This window comes from Chiloscyllium plagiosum, unplaced genomic scaffold (genome assembly GCF_037043375.1).
Source record: "Chiloscyllium plagiosum isolate Xiang-an unplaced genomic scaffold, Cpla_swu_hap1 HiC_scaffold_12, whole genome shotgun sequence".
NCBI lineage: Eukaryota > Metazoa > Chordata > Chondrichthyes > Orectolobiformes > Hemiscylliidae > Chiloscyllium > Chiloscyllium plagiosum.
The window spans coordinates 75753233-75774560 of record NW_028270150.1 but is presented as its reverse complement, the minus strand read 5'-3'; the positions used below and the strand labels follow the sequence as shown (position 1 = coordinate 75774560).

At 42.0% G+C, this 21328-nt stretch overlaps 1 protein-coding gene across 10 annotated transcripts in view; it reads left to right on the top strand.

Annotated features, from left to right (window-relative positions):
• Positions 1–21328, top strand: part of cnksr2a (connector enhancer of kinase suppressor of Ras 2a) — a 490411-nt gene that overhangs the window by 406772 nt on the left and 62311 nt on the right. For all 10 annotated transcript variants that reach the window (XM_087992951.1, XM_087992946.1, XM_087992950.1 and 7 more), the window contains 3 exons: positions 11970–12040; positions 17002–17102; positions 18997–19507. In XM_087992951.1, the coding sequence (XP_087849077.1) occupies positions 11970–12040; positions 17002–17102; positions 18997–19507 (683 nt within the window). The remainder of the gene's footprint in view (positions 1–11969; positions 12041–17001; positions 17103–18996; positions 19508–21328) is intronic.

The window sequence follows — 21328 nt, the reverse complement described above, 5'->3', positions numbered from 1 at the left end:
TTTTGACCACGCAGTATGTAGGGGCTGCAGCATACAAGATGATGCAGCACTAGACTTGCCAGAGCTAAATCTTCAGGCCTCATTCTAATGGTACCAGAATCCTGCTGGTCAGAATAGTCCACTGCTTGTACCAAGCCATATCCAGGGATTGGGGTGAGGTCAACCATCATAGAGTCAAGGTAAGGGTTTAAGAATCAGGCTGACCAGAATAAGGGAGGTAAAAACAATGACTGCAGATGCTGGAAACCAGATTCTGGATCAGTGGTGCTGGAAGAGCACAGCAATTCAGGCAGCATCCGACAAGCAGCAAAATCGACGTTTCGGGCAAAAGACCTTCATCAGGAATAAAGGCAGAGAGCCTGAAGCGTGGAGAGATAAGCTAGAGGAGGGTGGGGGTGGGGAGAAAGTAGCATAGAGTACAATAGGTGAGTGGGGGAGGAGATGAAGGTGATAGGTCAGGGAGGAGAGGGTGGAGTGGATAGGTGGAAAAGGAGCTAGGCAGGTCGGACAGGTCAAGGGGACAGTGCGGGCTGGAAGTTTGAAACTAGGATGAGGTGGGGGAAGGGGAAATGAGGAAGCTGTTGAAGTCCAGACAGGGGTGGAATGAAATGACAGTGGAGTGGGTGAGTGAGATAATGGATCACTCCACTAAAGTCGATTTTGGATCTCAACAGGAACTTTAATGATTTGTTAGAGTCCAATGAGGGAAGATACAAGAGTTCTGAGTAAATATGAGAATGCTAAAATAACTTGAAATCATTTAGAAATCCAACACTTTACTTTGTGCTGGCATAACCTCTTGCATAATGGAGAATGTTTAGTTATGTTCAGAATGTCAGTATAATGAATAGTTTTGTAATACAAAGGTAAAAGAGACATCTGCCATTTTGGACTGCTCTTCTTTTGCAGGCAGGAGTGGCAGGATAGAGCTTCGTAGATATTGGGCACTATCAAAGGCAATTTATTTTCCTTTGAGCCAGGTGACCACAAGAAATACAAGTAATATGGGTTGTAGGAATATAAGAAAGGAAGAGGAGAAAGCCATAAGACCATAAAAAATATTTTCCGCATCTGTGGCTTGGTCATCAAATGAAGGCCATAAGACATAGAAGAAGCCCCATTTGGCCCATCGAGTCTGTTCTGTCACTCACTGAGGTCATGGCCGAGCTGAAAATCCTCAATTCTACTTTCCCACTTTTCCTCCTTGATTCCCTTACTGATTAAAAATCTGTCTGCCTCACCCTCAAACAAACTTAGTGACTCAGTCTCTCCAGCTTCCTGCAGTAAAGAAGGGGCTGCATCTCCTGGCTGCTCGCTGCTGTCATAGCCCTCCCTCACTCAGAGACCACCCGAATACTAACAGCATCCTTGCATTCCATTGTCTGGCCTTGCCTTTTTATGTATTGTCCCTCACCCAGAGACAGCAGACGCATATTACCACTGACTTGCCTAGCTTTTTAGTGCAGACACATAGCCATGGTTGTCAGCAGTCACAGTCAAGTCAATGGGATGGGGTTGCCTTCACTCGATTGGGGGGGGTGAGGGGTGGGGGTGGTCTTAGCCCAGTAAGTCAGGCACAGTCCCCCGATACCAGTCCAGGGGCTTCGACATGGTCAGTCAGCCACTTGGGGAGGACAGAGTAAGAATGCTTTCCACATAAGGGGTGGGGAGCTAAATATGGGGTAGGTTCGAATCCTTTTAAACTTTATTTTTGCCTGATTGTGGCCTTCCTTCCTCCTGGAATGAGGGAGAGGCAGGTCATAAGGAACGTGAAAGTGGGTGGCACAGCTGTGAGTGCTTGTACAGGTCAGGAGGTGTCCTAAGCGAATGAGTAGGTAGCACAAAGGGCATGCAGATTCATGGTGGGTGACAGCAAGTGAGGAAAGATATTGCAGGCATTGGTGAGAGTAGTAAGTAATGGCAGTAGCTGAAATGGACTGAGAGTGAGGTATTGGAGAGAAGCTGGTAACACTTATGCTGGGACAATGGAGAATGTTTACTTTCATCCTACGCAGCTGTACATTCACTCAGATTGCACTGATCCAGTGAGCAAACTCAGATCAGGCTGGCATGGCCTACTGTTATGTCCTTCATTGGTAGTCCTGGGGGAAGAGGAAATCCTTCTTCTGCACCATCATGTCCAGCAGGATCTCCAGGTCCATTCCTGCTTCCTCTCTGCCATGTCCAGGGCAAAGTCTGAAACCATGTAGGGCCGCTATGGACTGGCTGCTTGTCTGGTGCACAATGGACTTTTCAAGATGGTGTAGGTACAAGTGGATATCAGGTGAGGGGAAAGTTGTTCCAGGAGTAGCATGTGGTAAGATGGGGATAGAATTAGGCATGAGGGATGCCATAGGAGCATGAGGTAAATAGTTAATGAGGCGAGATAGCTAGGTTATGGTGAGAAATACTGCTGTCCTCATGGTGAATAACCTTGGAGAAAACTCGATCCAACTTGCTGTTCACCAAAAAAAAGGTACAATTCAGTCCTGACATCCCATTTGCTTTCCCAATTGCATGCTGTACCCCCATATTCACTTTCTGGGATTTATGTACAAGAATTCCTAGCTCCCTCTGAATACAACATTCCCCAGTGATGCACTCATCTAAAAAATTACTTTGCTATATTTCCTACTAATACAGTTAACTGCGCAATTTCCCACATTATATTCCATTGAACTTGATCTTTTCCCACCTCGTTAACCTGGATATATCCTCTTGCAACATCTTTGATCTTTTTGACAGCTTACTTTAAAGTTGAGAGCAAATAGAGCAAGTGCTTGACAGATTATTTTAATGAGGTGATTAACAGAGAGTGTTTTTGAGGAACAGAAAGGAAGTACAGTGCTTACATTCATCACTGTTCAAAGAGTGTCTGAGCTGATGCTTGGCAGTGTAGATTTTGTAATGACAACATTGCATATTTTCCCAGGAGTATAGTATAATTCTAGCAAAGGAAAATTAAAACAGTCAGCTAGCCTGTAGAACAATATGTTAAATATCAAACTAACTAATACTCAACACATAGCAACTACATCTAATTTGCAAGAATTTTGTTTTGGTAAATGCCCGTACATTTATATAATCTAGGATTCTTTTAATGTGTAAAATAATAAATGGGACACTGTTATAAAGCTGCATTATAGTAATTAAGTTAAAATGCCATTTGAAAACCAATAGTGAATTACACTATCAAGTCCTATTTGTAAGTATTGTGAATCAACCTATTTAGATATTTTGTGAGACATTTAAAAACAGGGAAAAAACCACACTATGCCACAAGAGTCCAAAATCCTGTTTATTTGTTGTTTTGAAGACAAAGTTTGTGTGAAGATTTGTAGCTCGGGTGCTCGTTGTTGTGGTTCTGTTCGCCGAGCTGGAAGTTTTTGTTGCAAACGTTTCGTCCCCTGGCTAGGCGACATCATCAGTGCTTGGGAACCTCCTGCGAAGCGCTTCTTTGATGTTTTCTCCAGTGTTTATAGTGGTCTGTCCCTGCCGCTTCCAGTTGTCAGTTTCAGCTGTCCGCTGTAGTGGTTGGTATATTGGGTCCAGGTCGATATGTTTGTTGATGGAGTTTGTGGATGAATGCCATGCCTCTAGGAATTCCCTGGCTGTTCTCTGTCTGGCTTGCCCTATGATAGTAGTGTTGTCCCAGTCGAATTCATGTTGCTTGTTGTCTGCGTGTGTGGCTACTAAGGATAGCTGGTCGTGTCGTTTCGTGGCTAGTTGATGTTCATGTATGCGGATTGTTAGCTGTCTTCCTGTTTGTCCTATATAGTGTTTTGTGCAGTCCTTGCATGGTATTTTGTACTCATAACGGCACACAAACCAACAGCCACGCTCAGGCAATAACTCACCAGAACGAAGGACCCGATACCCAACATGAGCAAAACTAATGTAGTGTACAAAATACCATGCAAGGACTGCACAAAACACTATATAGGACAAACAGGAAGACAGCTAACAATCCGCATACATGAACATCAACTAGCCACGAAACGACACGACCAGCTATCCTTAGTAGCCACACATGCAGACAACAAGCAACATGAATTCGACTGGGACAACACTACTATCATAGGGCAAGCCAGACAGAGAACAGCCAGGGAATTCCTAGAGACATGGCATTCATCCACAAACTCCATCAACAAACACATCGACCTGGACCCAATATACCAACCACTACAGCGGACAGCTGAAACTGACAACTGGAAGCGGCAGGGACAGACCACTATAAACACCGGAGGAAACATCAAAGAAGCACTTCGCAGGAGGCTCCCAAGCACTGATGATGTCACCTAGCCAGGGGACGAAACATTTGCAACAAAAACTTCCAGCTCGGCGAACAGAACCACATCATATGAAGACATTAAAAACATTAAATTGTGACAAAAGTCCTCTGCATTTATAAACATCACCAGTGCTGAAGGAAATTCATGAGCAGCCACATAATTATGGGCTTGATTTAATAGAATCATGTGCGGTCCAGAATTCCGTTAACAAAGCTCTCTATTCAACACCACCCACCTCCCCACCAATCTCCACCCCACCATTAGGCCTTCACTTTTGCCCAAGCTTTTCTTTCTGATATCTCCTTCTAATCTGGCATCAGTTTTAGTCTGTTTATGCTGCTATTTAATGCCAAGGGGTGTTTTCTGAACGTAAAGGCAGTATATAAATGTGAGTTGTTGTTGATACTGATCTATTCTTAAATAAGACATAAAATTGAGTAATTTTAACCCAAAAGAAACGGTGCCTGTGGGTCAGGTGACACTTTTTTTTAATTCAAAGCCCATCCCAACTTGCCTCAACTCACCTACTTGTCAAAAAATAAACACAATAGTGGGGAGCTAGATGATCAACCCATTCACAGGAGGTGAGTTACTAATTTATTTATATTAATCAGCCTGCATGGCCGATTTTGTCACTCTTCTGCACTGGTCAGATGAGTTTTCCAGATCACACTGCAGTTAGACAGTCTGATCTGCAGTCTCCAAGCTCTGAGATCTCTGTCTCTCTCTCCCCTCCACCCCACTCCACTTGCCCCTAGCTCTACACCAATCTCTGTCTGACTCCCACTATTATTCCTCAACTCTGGTTCACTAACATCCTTCTGGGAAAGAAAGCTACCATCCTAATCTGATCCAGCCCAGACATGATTCCAAAGCTAAGGTAATGTGATTGACTCATAACTATTCTCTGAATTGGTCTGGCAGGCCATTTGGTAGTTCAAGAGGGCATCTTTCAGTTCGAGATGGACGATAAATGCTGGCCTCCACTGTGATACCCACATTGTGCAGATGAATGAAGTCATCAGGCTGGTTTTCGCATGAGGAAATATTACTACAGTTGTTATGGGGGATTTCACATGCAGATAGACTGGGAGAATCAGGATGGTCCTGGACCCCAAAAAAGGGAGTTTGTGGAGTGCCTCCAAGATGGATTCTTAGAACAGCTTGTACTGGAGCCTATAAGGGAGAAGGCATTTCTGGATCTGATGTTGTGCAACAAACCAGATTTGATCAGGGACCTCGAAGTCAAGGAGCCATTAGGAAGTAGTGACCATAATATGATAAGTTTTAATCTGCAGTTTGAGAGGGAGTAGAGAGAATTGGAAGTGTCAGTATTGCAGTTGAACAAAGGGAACTATGGAGCAATGAGGAAGGAACTGGCTAAAGTTATCCACTTTGGCAGTGGAACAACAATGGCAGGTATTTCTGGATATAATGCAGAAGGTGCAGAATCAGTTCATTCCACAGAGGAGGAAAGATCCTAAGGGGAGGCAGGGGCGGCCATGGCTAATGAGGGAAGTTAAGGACTGTATAAAGATAAAAATGAAGTATAACATAGCCAAGATGAGCGGGAAGCTGGAGGACGGGGAACTTTTAAAGAGCAACAAGAGGATAATTAAAAAGGCAATACATGGAGAAAAAATGAGGTGCGAAGGCAAACTGGCCAAAAATATAAAGGAAGATAGTAAAAGCTTTTTTAGGTCTGTGAATAGAAAAAAAAGGTTAAGACTAAAATTGGGCCCTTGAAGACAGAAGTGTGTGAATTTATTATGGGGAACAAGGAAATGGTAGAAGAGTTGAATAGATACTTTGGATCTGTCTTCACTGGGGAAGACACAAGCAATCTCCCAGATGTAATAGTGGCTGAAGGACCTAGGGTAATGGATGAACTGAAGGGAATTTATATTAGGTAGGGAATGGTGTTGGATAAACTGTTAGGTCTGAAGGCTAAACGTCCCCGGGACCTAATGGTCTGCATCCCAGGGTACTTAAGGAGGTGGCTCTAGAACTCATAGACGCATTGGTAATCATTTTCAAATGTTCTATCGATTCAGGATCAGTTCCTGCGGATTGGAGGGTGGCTAATGTTGTCCCACCTTTCAAGAAAGGAGGGAGAGAGAAAACAGGGAATTATAGACCAGTTAGCCTGACGGCAGTGTGGGAAAGATGCTGGAGTCAATTATTAAAGATGAAATTACAACTCATTTGGATAGAAGTAACAGGATAGGTCAGAGTCAGCATGGATTTACGAAGGGGAAATTGTGCTTGACTAATCTTCTGGAATTTTTTGAGGATGTAACTATGAAGATGGACAAGGGAGAGCCAGTGGATGTAGTATACTTGGACTTTCAGAAAGTCTTTGATACAGTCCCATATAGGAGATTAATGAGCAAACTTAGGGCACATGATATTGGGGGCAAAATACTGACTTGGATTGAAAATTGGCTGGCTGACAGGAAGCAAAGAGTAGTGATAAACAGATCCTTTTCGGAATGGCAGGCGTTGACCAGTGGGATACCACAAGTTCGGTACCGGGACCGCAACTGTATATCGTATACATTAATGATATAGATGAAGATATTAAAAGTAATATTCACAAATTTGCTGATGACACAAAGCTGGGTGGCAGGGTGAAATATGAGGAGGATTTCATAAGAATACAGGGTGACCTGGACAGGCTAGGTGAGTGGATGGTTGCATGGCAGATGCAGTTTAATGTGGATAAATGTGTGGTTATCCACTTTGGTGGCAAGAACAGGAAGGCAGATTACTATCTAAATGGAGTCAAGTTAGGTACAACAAGATCTAGGTGTTCAGTCAATGAAAGCAGGCATGCAGGTACAGCAAGCAGTGATGAAAGCTAATGGCATGCTGGCCTTCAGAACAAGAGGAATTGCCTATAGGAGCAAAGAGGTCCTTCTACAGCTGTATAGTGCCATGGTGAGACCGCACCTGTAATATTGTGTGCAGTTTTGGTCTCCAAATTTGAGGAGAGACATTCTGGCTATTGAGGGAGTGCAGCGTAGGTTCACGAGGTCAATTCGCGAAATGGAGGGAATATCATATGCTGAAAGATTGGAATGACTGGGCTTGTATACACTTCAGTTTAGAAGGATGAGAGGGGATCTAGAGTCATAGAGTCATAGAGATGTACAGCATGGAAACAGACCCTTCGGTCCAACCTGTCCATGCTGACCACATATCCCAACCCAATCTAGTCCCACCTGCCAGCACCTGGCCCATATCCCTCCAAATCCTTCCTATTGATATACCCATCCAAATGCCTCTTAAATGTTGAAATTGTACCAGCCTCCACCACATCCTCTGGCAGCTCATTCCATACACGTACCACCCTCTGCGTGAAAACGTTGCCCCTTAGGTCTCTTTTATATCTTTCCCCTCTCATCCTAAACCTATGCCTTCTAGTTCTGAACTCCCTGACACCAGGGAAAAGACTTTGTCTATTTATCCTATCCATGCCCCTCATAATTTTATAAACCTCTATAAGGTCACCCCTCAGCCTCCGACGCTCCAGGGAAAACCCCCCCAGCCTGTTCAGCCTCTCCCTATAGCTCAAATCCTCCAACCCTGGCAACATCCTTGTAAATCTTTTCTGAACCCTTTCAAGTTTCACAACATCTTTCCGATAGAAGGAGACCAGAATTGCATGCAATATTCCAACAGTGGCCTAACCAATGTCCTGTACAGCCGCAACATGACCTCCCAACTCAATATTCTGACCAATAAATGAAAGCATACCAAACACCTTCTTCACTATCCTATCTACCTGTGACTCCACTTTCAAGGAGCTATGAACCTGCACTCCAAGGTCTCTCTGTTCAGCAACACTCCCTAGGACCTTACCATTAAGTGTATAAGTCCTGCTAAGATTTGCTTTCCCAAAATGCAGCACCTCCCATTTATCTGAATTAAACTCTATCTGCCACTACTCAGCCCATTGACCCATCTAATCAAGATCCTGTTGTAATCTGAGGTAACCCTCTTCGTTGTCCACTACACCTCCAATTTTGGTGTCATCTGCAAACTTACTAACTGTACCTCTTATGCTCGCATCCAAATCATTTATTAAATGACAAAAAGTAGAGGACCCAGCACCGATCCTTGTGGCACTCCACTGGTCACAGGCCTCCAGTCTGAAAAACAACCCTCCATCACCACCCTCTCTCTTCTACCTTTGAATCAGTTCTGTATCCAAATATATTAAAGATCTGATTGAGACGTATAAGATTATTAAAGGATTAGAGGCAGGAAGCATGTTTCCGCTGATGGGTGAGTCCAGAACCAGAGGACACAGTTTAAAAATAAGGGGTAGGCCATTTAGGACAGAGTTGAGGAGAAACATCTTCACCCAGAGAGTGGTGGGTGTATGGAATGCTCTGCCTCAGAAGGCTATGGAGGCCAAGTCTCTGGATACATTCAAGAAAGAGATGGATAGATCTCTTAAAGATAGTGGAATCAAGGGTTATGGCGATAAGGCAGGAACAGGATACTGATTGTGGATTATCAGTCATGATCATAATGAATGATGGTGCTGGTTCGAAGGGCCAAATGGCCTGCTCCTGCACCAATTGTCTGTTGTCCATTGTCTATTGAAGAGCATTTTTGTTAAGAAGGCATGAAACTTCTTAAAAGGATTTTGTAAAACTGGAGTCCACTCCCCCTTCTATTCACATAACAGCTAATACTTGTGATCTAGACTAAGACCTCGTGAATAGCTATTTCAGCCTAAATCTTTTGGTGCTGCCAAGCCTGTGACATTGTATCCATTGTGAGTCACCACCTTCCAGAGAAAAGGGCGAGAGGGAAAATAAATGTCTCATGGTAATAAAATAATTGAGTTGTACATCTAAAATTTGACATGAAAGATAGTTGTGATCATATGTCAGGTGCACAATTACCATTTCATCCTTGCTTTCATTAATCTTGCTTTGATTAAAGTATCTGTTTGAATGATAGTTTGAGGATTTGTATTTGTACTGACAAGAAATTAATCCTCAGAGATCAGAGGTATATCTCAGTGTTCACCAGGAATCTCTGTAATCTGCCAAAGAAACATCTTGGCTGGACAACATTGATGTCTTTCATCAGCCAGGTAGAATTGTGGATGTAAGAACTGGAAATGGTTGAAATGTCTGTGGAATGCAAGGTGGAATTCCGTCTTTCTCCACTATATGCAACCGACTGTATCACAATGGGAATCATCAATAGGCATTTACAACCAGCATTCCAGGAAAATGGAATATCAAACCAATCAGTATCAGTTTAATTTGAGAGGTCATAAATTATTTCTAAACATCTTTGCTTTTCCAGCTGGGAACAGATTTCCCAACAGATTAGTCAGCAATCAATGGAAGAGAGACACAGAGTTAAGGTTTCTGGTCAATAACTTTTCATCAAAATCCTATATGCAATTCTACATGTGTTTAAATTGGTTTTGTTGTGAAACAAACTTGTGGACATAGAATCCCTACAGTGTGAAAACAGGCCATTTGGCCCAACAACTCCACACTGGCCCGCTGAACAGTATCCCACCCAGACTCAATCCCCTACCCTATTAATCTACATTTGCCCCTGACTAATACACTTAATCTACACATCCCTGAACACTATGGGCAATTTAGCATGGCCAATTCACCTAACCTGCACATCTTTAAACCGTGGGAGGAAACCAGAGCACCAAGAAGAAATCCACGCAGACATGGGGAGAACATGCAAACTCCACACAGACAGTAACCCGAGGCTGGAATCAAACCCAGGTTCCTGGTGCCGTGAGGCAGCAGTGCTAACTACTGAGCCTCTATATACAGGGGGATTAGTTATATGTAAGAGATAGGATATAACATTAGCCACAGAAGGAGACATTCCTACAAATGAAAAGAATTAAAACTGCTTTTTTTTATTTGAGGTCTTTCATTTGAACCAGTTGGTTAGTACCCATTTCAGGCAGAGAGTTATGCTAGCATTAGCACTCTGATTCTACATTAGCTGGCATGTAAACATAATAACATTCAGTTAACCTCATCAAGTGGAACGTAAACGTCAGCAGTAGCACATAACAGACACTGACTCAATATGGTCACCTCTGCAATGTCCTGATGGCAACATAATACACTGGAAATGTCACTATTTCTTTCTGCACATTGGGTGACTGAACAACTGAGCCTGGTGAGACCATATTTCCAAGTATTTCCTTGATTCACTCACTATTTCCTTGATTCATCAAGAAAGTTCCTGGCCATCTCACTGTTCCAATTTTTTGGGTGGCATAGTGGCTCAGTGGTTAGCACTGCTGCCTCATAGCGCCAGAGACCCGGATTCAATTCCACCCTCTGGGCAGCTGTCTTTGCGGAGTTTGTGCATTCTTCCCATTTCCATATGGGTTTCTTCCAGATACTTCAGTTTCCTCCCAGTTACATTCGGGGGTTTGGTGTTGACTTGGACCAAATGGCCTGTTTCCTCACTGTGGGAATTCTGTGAACTAAAATAACATCTTGATATGAGATCTTAACTTTCATATCAATTTCCCACCTTCTTGTTGTCACAGAATTTTCATTGGAGCAGGAGTAGGCAATTCAGCATTTCACGACTGCTTCGCCATTTAACATGATCATGGCTGATCTTGTCCTGCTCTCAACTCCACTTTGCTGCCTACTCCGCATTGCCCTTTATCCCAGTTTTCATCAGAAACCTAGCTCTTTCTTTCTTGATCAATTCTGCCTCAACTGCAGTATGGGGCTGTAAGTTCCACAGATTCACAACCCTCTGAGAAAAGTAGTTTCTCCTCATTGCAGTTTTGAACCTGGTTCTTCTCACTCTAAATCTATGTTCTCTTGTTCAAGACTGTCCCACAAAGTGGAGCATCTGTTCAGCATCCACCTTATCAACCCCTTTTAACACTTTATACACCTCAATCAGATCCACCAATCCCCCCCAATTCTTCTCAACTCCAGCACATACAAGCCCAAATTACTTAACCTTCGACATGCCTTCCATCCCTGAACTCCCTGGTGTATCTCCTCTGAACTGCTTCCTGTGCCATCACAAGCTTCCTCAAGTTAGGACAGCAAAACTGGACACAGTATTCCAGCTGTCACCTCACCAATGCCATGTATAATTGTAACAACACTACTTTTATAATCCACTCCTCATGCAATAAATGCCAGAATTCCATTTGCCTTTCTTATTATATGCTGCACCAGCATACCCACTTTCTGCGATTCGTGCACTGCTCCATCATCAGGATGGTTGTCATCAGGCAGATGATTTTTAACCACCTGATGAAGGAGCAGTGCTCCAAAAGCTAGTGCTTCCAAATGAACCTATTGGACTATAACCTGGTGTTGTGTGATTTTTTAACTTTGCACACCCCAGTCCAACACCGGCACCTCCACATCATCCATTTTATAGTCAGTTGCTTCAGTAAATCAGACTCCTTTGCAGGGGACTAAATGCCTAATGTGGATCAGAATGATCCCTACAACACTGGGTTGAATCTCCTCCCTGTTTGGGATGGATTCTGCATTCTTGCCTTACTTATGGTGGAAGTCTTGAGTTGTAGACATAGATGTCTTCAGACAGAGCACTCAAGAAAAATAAATATTCTAAGATTTTCAAAGGACCAATTAATCATGAGACTCCTACATTTTTTCCCAACAGGTGGCTGAGCAGACTTGGCTTAGCAACAGTGGGATATGCAGAAAAGGAGCAAAGACTCAAACAAGACCAAGGTACTGATGTCATCATGCTAAGTAATTATACAGTAAATCTCAATGAATCTTCCGACATCGATTATTATTACCACTACAATGTCATGTGTAAAACCTAACAGTTTGCCTGTCACCCCTGCACTCACTGACCATTATCAGCCCCCAGTCATGCAGCATCTCGGTTTTAGAACTCCCCACATCCTTGTTTACAAATCCCCCTGTTGCCTCACCATTCTCTATCTTTGTAACCTTCTGCGGTTCTACTCTCTCTGAGATCTCAGTGCTCTTGTATTCCTGGTATCTTGCTTATCCCCAATTTTATGTGCTCTCCCTTTGTTGGTTATGCTATCAGCTGTTAAATGAATTCCTGCCCTGCATCTCTCTCCCTTTTTTTTCCTCCTTTGGGACCCTTCTTCAGACCAACCTTATTGAATCTAAGCTATTGGTCATCCATCCTAATATCTCTTCATGTTTCTTAAGACTAAATTTTGTTTGATAACACTCTATGAAGCACCTTGGGATACTTCACTCCATTAAAGGAGCCGTATCGATGCAGATTTTTGTTCCAAGAATATTGATGCGATCGGATTGCTTATTTGTTTTGCACTCTGTTCCAGCTTAATTTTTAACTTTTGGAGGTAAAATTGGGCAGTTTAAGTTTTCCCTCATTAGTTTTTTTTGTCAGATGGTTTGGATTAAACGTATCCTTTTATATCTTTACCCAAGTATTTTGGAATTACATTCCAGTGCAAGTTGAATGTCTAATTTTTTGGATTAAAAAAGGTGAACTCTAACTTGGAATGATGAAAATATGGTTGGAGAGGAAGGTAACTATGAGAATGATGCATGACTTCTGAGAAATGCTAAAACAACTGAAAACTAAGGTTCGCTTCAAAAGCTTGTTCTGAAAGAAACCCTAATATTTCCAAAATATGTGTGCACGTTTTTAGAAAAAGTTTTAAAGCTCAATTTATTGTTCAAAAGAGTGGTTTATGCTATTTCCAACTTTTGCATAATTCATGAAAACTGCACAGAGCACTAGACTTCTTAAGACCAATTGATTTTCTGCATTTGTGTAAATGTAACTTTAATACATATATAAGTAAAAATATATTCAAAGTTTCAATTATGTTGATTTAATTTAATGAATTGGAGATGCCAGTGTTGGACTGGGGTGTACAAAGTTCGAAATCACACAACACCAGGTTATAGTCCAACAGGTTTAATTGGAAGCACACTAGCTTTCGGAGCGACGCTCCTTCATCAGGTGGTAGTCACCTGACTATCACCTGATGAAGGAGCGTCACTCCGAAAGCTAGTGTGCTTCCAATTAAACCTGTTGGACTATAACCTGGTGTTGTGTGATTTCTAGTTTAATGAAATCAGCAAAGACAGCTCAGAGTCAATTTAGCTATTTACATGCTGCATCCACATGCGCCAATGTCTTTATGGGAGAATGTGGATTTTTTTGCACACCACTATTGTTCTGTGTGTTGACATAAAGATATTCTGTACCAAAAACACTGTTGGAAAATGGTCTGGGGAAGATGGTGACGGGAGAAGAATCAATCCTTTTTTTGATCTGTATTCGCCGAAAGATATTGGCACTGAAATAATATTTAAACCCAAGGACCATTTCAAAGTAGTATGACTTTGATGTATATAATTCACCTTCTTATATGGTTCTATTTGTTTTAATCTAAACTTATAGCCGTGATTTTAACGGGGCAGGTTTGGTAATCAGGGAAGTCAGTAGGGTTAAGTGTTTTCAATGGGAAGCCACAAGTCCGGGTTACCACATATAGCTATGGACTTTTCCTTCATACTGTGAAACATTGTTTTCACAGAATTCCAGTCCAGCGGTCAGCCTGATTGACAGGTTTGGCTTCCAGTGGGGCAGGCATTGCTCCAGAGTTGGTTACCCATATCTGCTTAGCCCAGAAATAAATGGGTCAGGGTGAACTTGACATTTTGAACTTTTTCACATTCCATTTAAACGCTGCCCACCCATTTCCAGGGACTTAAAATTCCCCTCTAAGTTTTCAAGCACTAGACCAAGCAGAGTGCTTTTGGAATTCTTCAACAGTACGTGGACTGTGATAAGGGCCGAAGATAAAACTAAACATCAAAATTGCCATGCGTTCCTATAGTTGTGAGGCTACTTCAGGAGTTTGGGAGGGGCAGAAACATGGATTCAAAAGGGTATTATGGGAGTCATGGGCTTACATATTGGAAGTCAAAACAAGTTTAAGAAGTTTGGAGTGAAAAGGGAGTTTGGATATGTGATGGTAGTTAACAGCTGAGAGAATTCCTAAAAATCTTGTGTTACGTTATAAAGAAAATGGTGAAATAAGTAAATTCATGATTTGCATTGGACGTGAGGAGTACCAAACTCAATACATTGGTAGCACAATGTCTGGCCACACAATTTCAGCTGCCATGCACAGCATATGATAGAGCCCATCTGCAGCTGAGTTAATGCCAGCTGTGGTGTGATGAGATCCTCATGTGACCACTTAAGGGTTTCAATTGGTGGCAGTTCCGGAAGGTTAAACGTGGATCTTCCTGTCAGGACTTAACTTTGCTGGAGGTGGGGAAAAAGCGTGGGGTTCAGGTCTGCCATCATCCCGCCTAAAGGAATGACCTTCCAACCAACCACTCCCCCTCAATATTACCACCATCAGGCGCAAAAGATTCTGCCCAGAAAGCTTGGCAATTTTGGGGAAAGTAAAACCTAGTTCGCGTTTTAGATAAGCAACCATTATGCAGAACTGATAAAAGCAGAACTTATACACTTAATGGTAAGGTCCTCGAGAGTGTTGCTGAGCAAAGAGACCTTGGAGTGTAGGTTCATAGCTCCTTGAAAGTAGAGTCACAGGTCGATAGGATAGTGAAGGCGGCGTTTGGTATGCTTTCCTTTATTGGTCAGAGTATTGAGTACAGGAGTTGGGAGGTCATGTTGCAGCTGTACAGGACATTGGTTAGGCCACTTTTGGAATATTGCATGCAATTCTGGTCTCTTTCCTATCGGAAGGATGTTGTGAAACTTAGAAGGGTTCAGAAAAGATTTACAAGGATGTTGCCAGTGTTGGAGGATTTGAGCTACAGGGAGAGGCTGAACAGGCTGGGGCTGTTTTCCCTGGAGCGTCGGAGGTTGAGGGGTGACCTTACAGAGGTTTATAAAATCATGAGGTGCATGGATAGGAAAAATAGACAAAGTCTTTTTCCTGGGGTCAGGGAGTCCAGAACTAGAGGGCATAAGTTTAGGGTGAGAGGGGAAAGATATAAAAGAGATCTAAGGGGCAACGTTTTCACGCAGAGAGTAGTACATAAGTGGAATGAGCTGCCAAAGGAAGTGGTGGAGGCTGATACATTTACAGCATTTAAAAGGCATCCGAATAGTTATATGAATGGGAAGGGTTTGGAGGGATATGAGCCGGGTGCTGGCAAGTGAGATTAGATTGAGTTGTGATGTCTGGTCAGCTGTACAGCTCTATGACTCTATGTCATAGATATTTGAGAAAGGGCCAAAGGGGTTAGGTGAAAAAGAGAGCAAAAAGGAAGGTCTGCGATAGGGTGCAAGCCAGGTGATATTAAAAGACAAAGAGTGGTGCAGGGATAAAGAGAACGGTCAGGAGTAAAAGAAAAACACATGGGTCCGTAAGATGTGAATGACAAACCTTTGAGCAGCTGCCATTGAAAAGTAAGTAAAAAAAAACTAATGAGGATTTGGCCATTTTACTCTCCTGTGACCACAGCAAGAGCATTTAAGCCTGCAAATAACACCAGCCAGTTGAATTGAAAATATTGTGAATAACTTAAACCTATTTTATGGCGACATAATTGCATATTGATGATAATTATTTAGGAGCAGCCTTAAGTGTCATATTCACTACAGATTCTTTAGATCTGAATTATGATAAATAAACTGGCACAGATCTTCCGGTTTTCAGATCGGGTCAGAGACCAAATGAACCGCCAAACATGAACATCAGAACTGCTAGAAAGTCCCAACATACTGTCATTGTGGAAATTGCCCAGTTTCAATACCTGATGGGCAATTTCCAACTCCTCAAACCCAACATTAATGTCTTTGCCTCTGATTTCGGGACATGGCAGTATCTGACTCAATTACCTATTCATGACTAGTGGATAGCTACACAAATAAAACCTGCTCCCTACTGTTTCCCTACTGACACGCACGCCTGACCCTCCAGCACCTTGGTCCTCCTCTTATTTTCCAACTCTCTCCCTGATCCTCCAAATTCTTGATCCACTGCCTCCTCTCCTGACCCTCAAACCCTATGATAACCATTTTCTATCCATCCCTCCAACATCGCTGTCCTCTGGATGTCCCCTGGACTCTTTCTCTCAACCTCCTCCCTCACACCCCTCTACCCCACATCACAACACCTCCCTGACTCAACCACATCATCCAAGTATCCCACTAACTTTCCACCCTATCCTCCCTCTCACCATATTCACCTCACACCCTACCCACTCTGCCATGCAGCCCACTTACTACAGTCTTTCATTGACATATTGAAAGGCTATTTCAATTTTCCAGAGTTTTTGAATGTAGACCAGCCAGAATACAGCAGTGTAAAAAGATTGTGGGGACTGATGTGGTTTGACAGGCCTGCAAGACAAAAAGTGGCATGGACAAGTTGGACTGAAGGGTCTGTTTCCATGTTGTATGACTCTGATGGAAGACTGCTGTGCATTTCTGAAGAGGCAGCATTCGGGTGTGCTGGCCAGAATCATAGAGCTCATTCGTTTAGTGTGGAATGGCCATGTGACAGCAAATCCCACTCCTTGGAACGTTCAGCCCATTCACTTATACGATATTGAACAACTTTCTTGTGAAATGTATGTGTAAAACATTTGAGCTGTGCTATCATAACAATACAAGAAATCCTATTAGGTGTATGGTAAATTCTAAATGTCAATGTGTTTTACTCACTAATACTTTATCATGATAGATTATTGGAGTGAAAGTGATCAAGAGGATGCAGATACCCCATCAACCCCCAAGCAAGAGAGTCCACCACCTCCTTATGATACCTACCCCCGAGCACCTGCAGTGAGTTTACTTTTGCATCTTTGTTACACCTGGAACATCCTGTTTGGTAATAACAGTCAGTTTCAATGGGGCAGCACGGTGGCTCAGAGTTTAGCACTGCTGCCTCACAGCACCAGGTCCCAGGTTCGATTCCAGCCTCGGGTGACTGTCTGTGTGGAGTTGCACATTCTTCCTGTGTCTGTGTAGGTTTCCTCTGGATGCTCTGGTTTCCTCCCATAGTCCAAAGATGTGCAGGTTAGGTGAATTGGCCATGCTAAATTGCCCATAGTGTTAGGTATATTAGTCAGAGGGAAGTGGGTCTGGGTGGGTTACTCTTCGGAGGGTTGGTGTGGACTGGTTGGGCTGAAGTGCATGCTTTCACACTGTGGGGAATCTAATCTAATTTTCAAATCTCTGCACAGGCAGCAGAGATATCAAAGAAACTGGATGATGTCACAAAAAATAGAAAATACAAATAAGCTTGAAAAAACATGTTAAATTGCTATCTATTTGCAATCTCACTGTCTGCAATACCCTTAAAAGTAATTTTGTCTTTCATTAGGGGGCATCAGTGATTAGTGTTAATGTCACTGGACTTTAATCCAGAGCCCAGGGTAATACTCTGTGGAAGGGTTACCGGATCCAAAACTCTGACTTCTCTTCACAGATGCTGCCAGACCCACTGAGCTTTTCCAGGAACTTCTATTTTTGTTTCTAATACTCAGGGGCATGTGTTCACATCCCACTAAGGCAGATAGCAATATTTGAATTCAATAAAAATCTGGAATTAATGAAGTCAATGATGTAATCATTGTTGATTGTCATTAAAAAAGTCGTTCAATTTTTTAATGTCGTTTTTAAGGAATTCTGACTACCTTACTTGGCCTAAGCTTCATATGACCCCAGACCACACAGACATTTAACTGCTCTCTGCATTGGCCCTGAAAACTAATCAGTTGAAGAACAGTTCGGGATATGCAACAAATGCTGGCCTTGTCAGCAATTTCCACATCCCACCTTAGAAGAAAATATACAGTTAGCAAGTGGCTTCAAGTAGACTATGCACATTTTGGCAATTCAAGTTAATGAACTATTATAAGCAAATACAACCATACATTTTAGGAATATTGCAGTCAAACTCTTACTTCATAATCACTTACAAAGATTAGTAAATCCTTGTGTTTTGTATATCATTTTGCTCATTAATCTGCTGAAAGATCCAAAAGAACATTCTCCCTCCCTTATACCAAATAAATTTATAAATTTTCACTCTGAGCAGCTTGATGCTGAAGCAAACCAATAAGGTTATGATCATTGGTTCAATTATTGGTATACTCAAATTTATGGGATATTTTTAATATTGTAATATTAACCTTCAACTGCAGTATAGATTAAATATTTTAAGACATGTAAATGTTTTCATTTATATATAATCCAACTCAGGCATGGGATGTTGCTGGCTAGGTCAACATTTATTGCCCAACCTAATTACACTTGAAGTTATGAACATTGCTCATTCTGATCACGTTTCCTTCTATTTTTAGGTGTATTTTATCTACAGTTTTATGCATTGATCTAAAAATTGGACCCAATGAGTATAAATTGTATTTCACATATTCCCTATTTATTTCCTTTCCTCCTAAGTTTTAAATGTTCAAATTCTGATTTATGTTTTGCAATTGTCCATTTTGCAGAAGGGGTCAGCGACGTAATTTCCTGTTTTACTGAAAAGGTGTTCCACGATCAAATAATTAAGTGGTGATGAACCAAACAGTAGCATGTTCAAACAATTGATAGGTTATTAATATTAAACTGAAAAATGAAAGCAGTTTTCAAGAAGTGAGCGGTGTCCTTATCCTGAACATTTTAATGCACCATTAATATTTGATATTGATCATTTTGTCATTATTTTAAGGTGAACTGTGCTAGTCCATACCTCGAACCTAAGCATAATAGACTGTCGTCTACGGAAACCTCTCATTCTCATTCATCCCATGAAGAATTCCGACCAGAACCTGCAGGAGGTACTGAGTCCCCCCTTCGTAAACCAGGGGCTTGGGAACGGCGTTCATGGCAGGATCTAATAGAAACTCCACTGACCAGTTCAGGGCTGCACTATCTCCAGACTCTTCCTCTTGAGGATTCTGTGTTTTGTGAAGCAGGCTTACCAACACCAGAACATCGGAGGCAGTCAACTTTGCCAGCTCAAAGGTGCCAGATCCAGGATCACTATGGACCCTTCCCATTGGCAGAGGGAGAACGATGGCCTGGAATAAGTGGTGGTGGGGGTAAACCACGCAGTTTCACTCTACCTCGAGATGGTGGATTCAGTCATCCCTGTCAAAACTCCACAATCTGTGTCCCCGGAGTTCAGCCCGAATTGGCTCAGAAACAAGAAATCACGGAAGAAAAGCAAGAGGAAAATGGTAAGGAGCATGTACATTCTTTAACAGTTCACATTAAAAAGAAACACAATTCTTTGAATCGCAACTTCTGTTCTAATTTTAAACAGTGTAGGGTTTTAAATTATGGAAATTTCAGCTAAAGTGTAGTCTTTAAAGTAAGAAAGATTAAGTTGGACGCTCAATCAGCAAAGAAGCTGACAGGTGAAATTTAGGATAGCAATTTCATTGCATTGAGTGACAAAATCAGATGAAGTAGTTTGCTTCCTCCACTCACACTGACATATTTTGAAGAAAAAGCATTGAAAACCCCTTCTAGCAATTTTACAATTCAGCTACACGCAATCATTACAAAGCATTCTTTTATGAGACCTTCAATAGAGCCTGATGGCTAATATGGAGTAATTCAGACAATAATAGGCACATGGTGGCTAATATGGGGTAATTCAGACAATAATAGACACATTAATTTAATTATGTCTTCAAAACATTGAGGATAAATCAGCATAATTCAAAATGTATAGCCATAGTCCATGTGGTGAGGCTTGAGATTGAAAGTATTGTCCACTCGTGTATTTATATGATTTCTGTGTTTTGTACATGCCTCTATCAACATGAGCACTCTAGAAAAACTGGCAAACATGGAGGACTCTCTAAAGTACAGTGCTGTGAAGGCATATGTTCGCTGAAGCATATAATTATTGTGACTCTACTTCTTAATGGTAAGGCTCTGAAATTGCTGTAATGAGCTGTAACAGATGCCTTCACAAGTGAAGTCGAGTCAATAACTTGTAAGCATCAAGTGTGGAAGTATTTACGTTGTCTTGGTTTTACCCATCCTTTACAGAGTCATACAGCATAGTAACAGGCCTTTCAGCCCACCATGTCTATGCTGAAGGACAAACAGCAAATCAAACTAATCCCATTTACCTGCTTTTGGTCCATTGCCTACTATACCCTGGCATTTTAAGAACTCATTCAAATGCTTCTTAAATGTTGCGAAATAAGGAATCTGCCTCTGCCACCCTCTCAGGCAACACATTCCTTATTTCTACCACATTCTGGGTGAAAAAATTCTTTCTCACATCTCATCTTAACCACTCACTCCTCACCTGAAGCTCATGCCCTCTAGTCTTAGACATGTTTGAGATGGGGAAAAGATTCTAATAATCTCTTCTGTAAATACCTCTCATAATTGTATTTACCTTATTAAGACTTTCCCTCCCCCACCCCCCAAGCCCCCTCTGCTACGATGTAAACAAACCTAGCCTATCCAGTCTCTTCTCATAACTGAGACTTTTCATTGCATGTCACGTCCTAGTCAACCTCCTTTGCATCTTCTCCAGTGCAATCACTTCCCTCTGATAGTGTGGCGACCAGGATCACACACAACTGAGCCGATGTTTGATAAAGTTGTAACAAGACTTCCTTGCTCCTATATTCTATGCCTGGGTAATGAAGGCAAACATCTCATATGCCTTCTTCACCATTCTGTCCCCCTGTGCTGACACCTTAAGGGATTTATGGACTTGTACACAAAATTCCCTCAGTATTCCTTAGGGACCTACCATTCATTGTGTATGTGTTTTCCTTATTAGACCTTTCAAAATGCATCACCTTGTACTTAACAGGATTAAATTCCATCTGTCCAATTTACCAACTGATCATTCAGACTGAGCTTATCCAGCCCAGTATTAATGACACCACAGTTTTTGTATCATCTGCAAACTTACGAATTAAACCTTCTGCATTCACATTCAAGCCATTAATATAAATAAGAAACAGCAAGGATCCCAGCACTGATCCCTCTAGTACACCACTGGTTACAGGATTCCAATTACACAA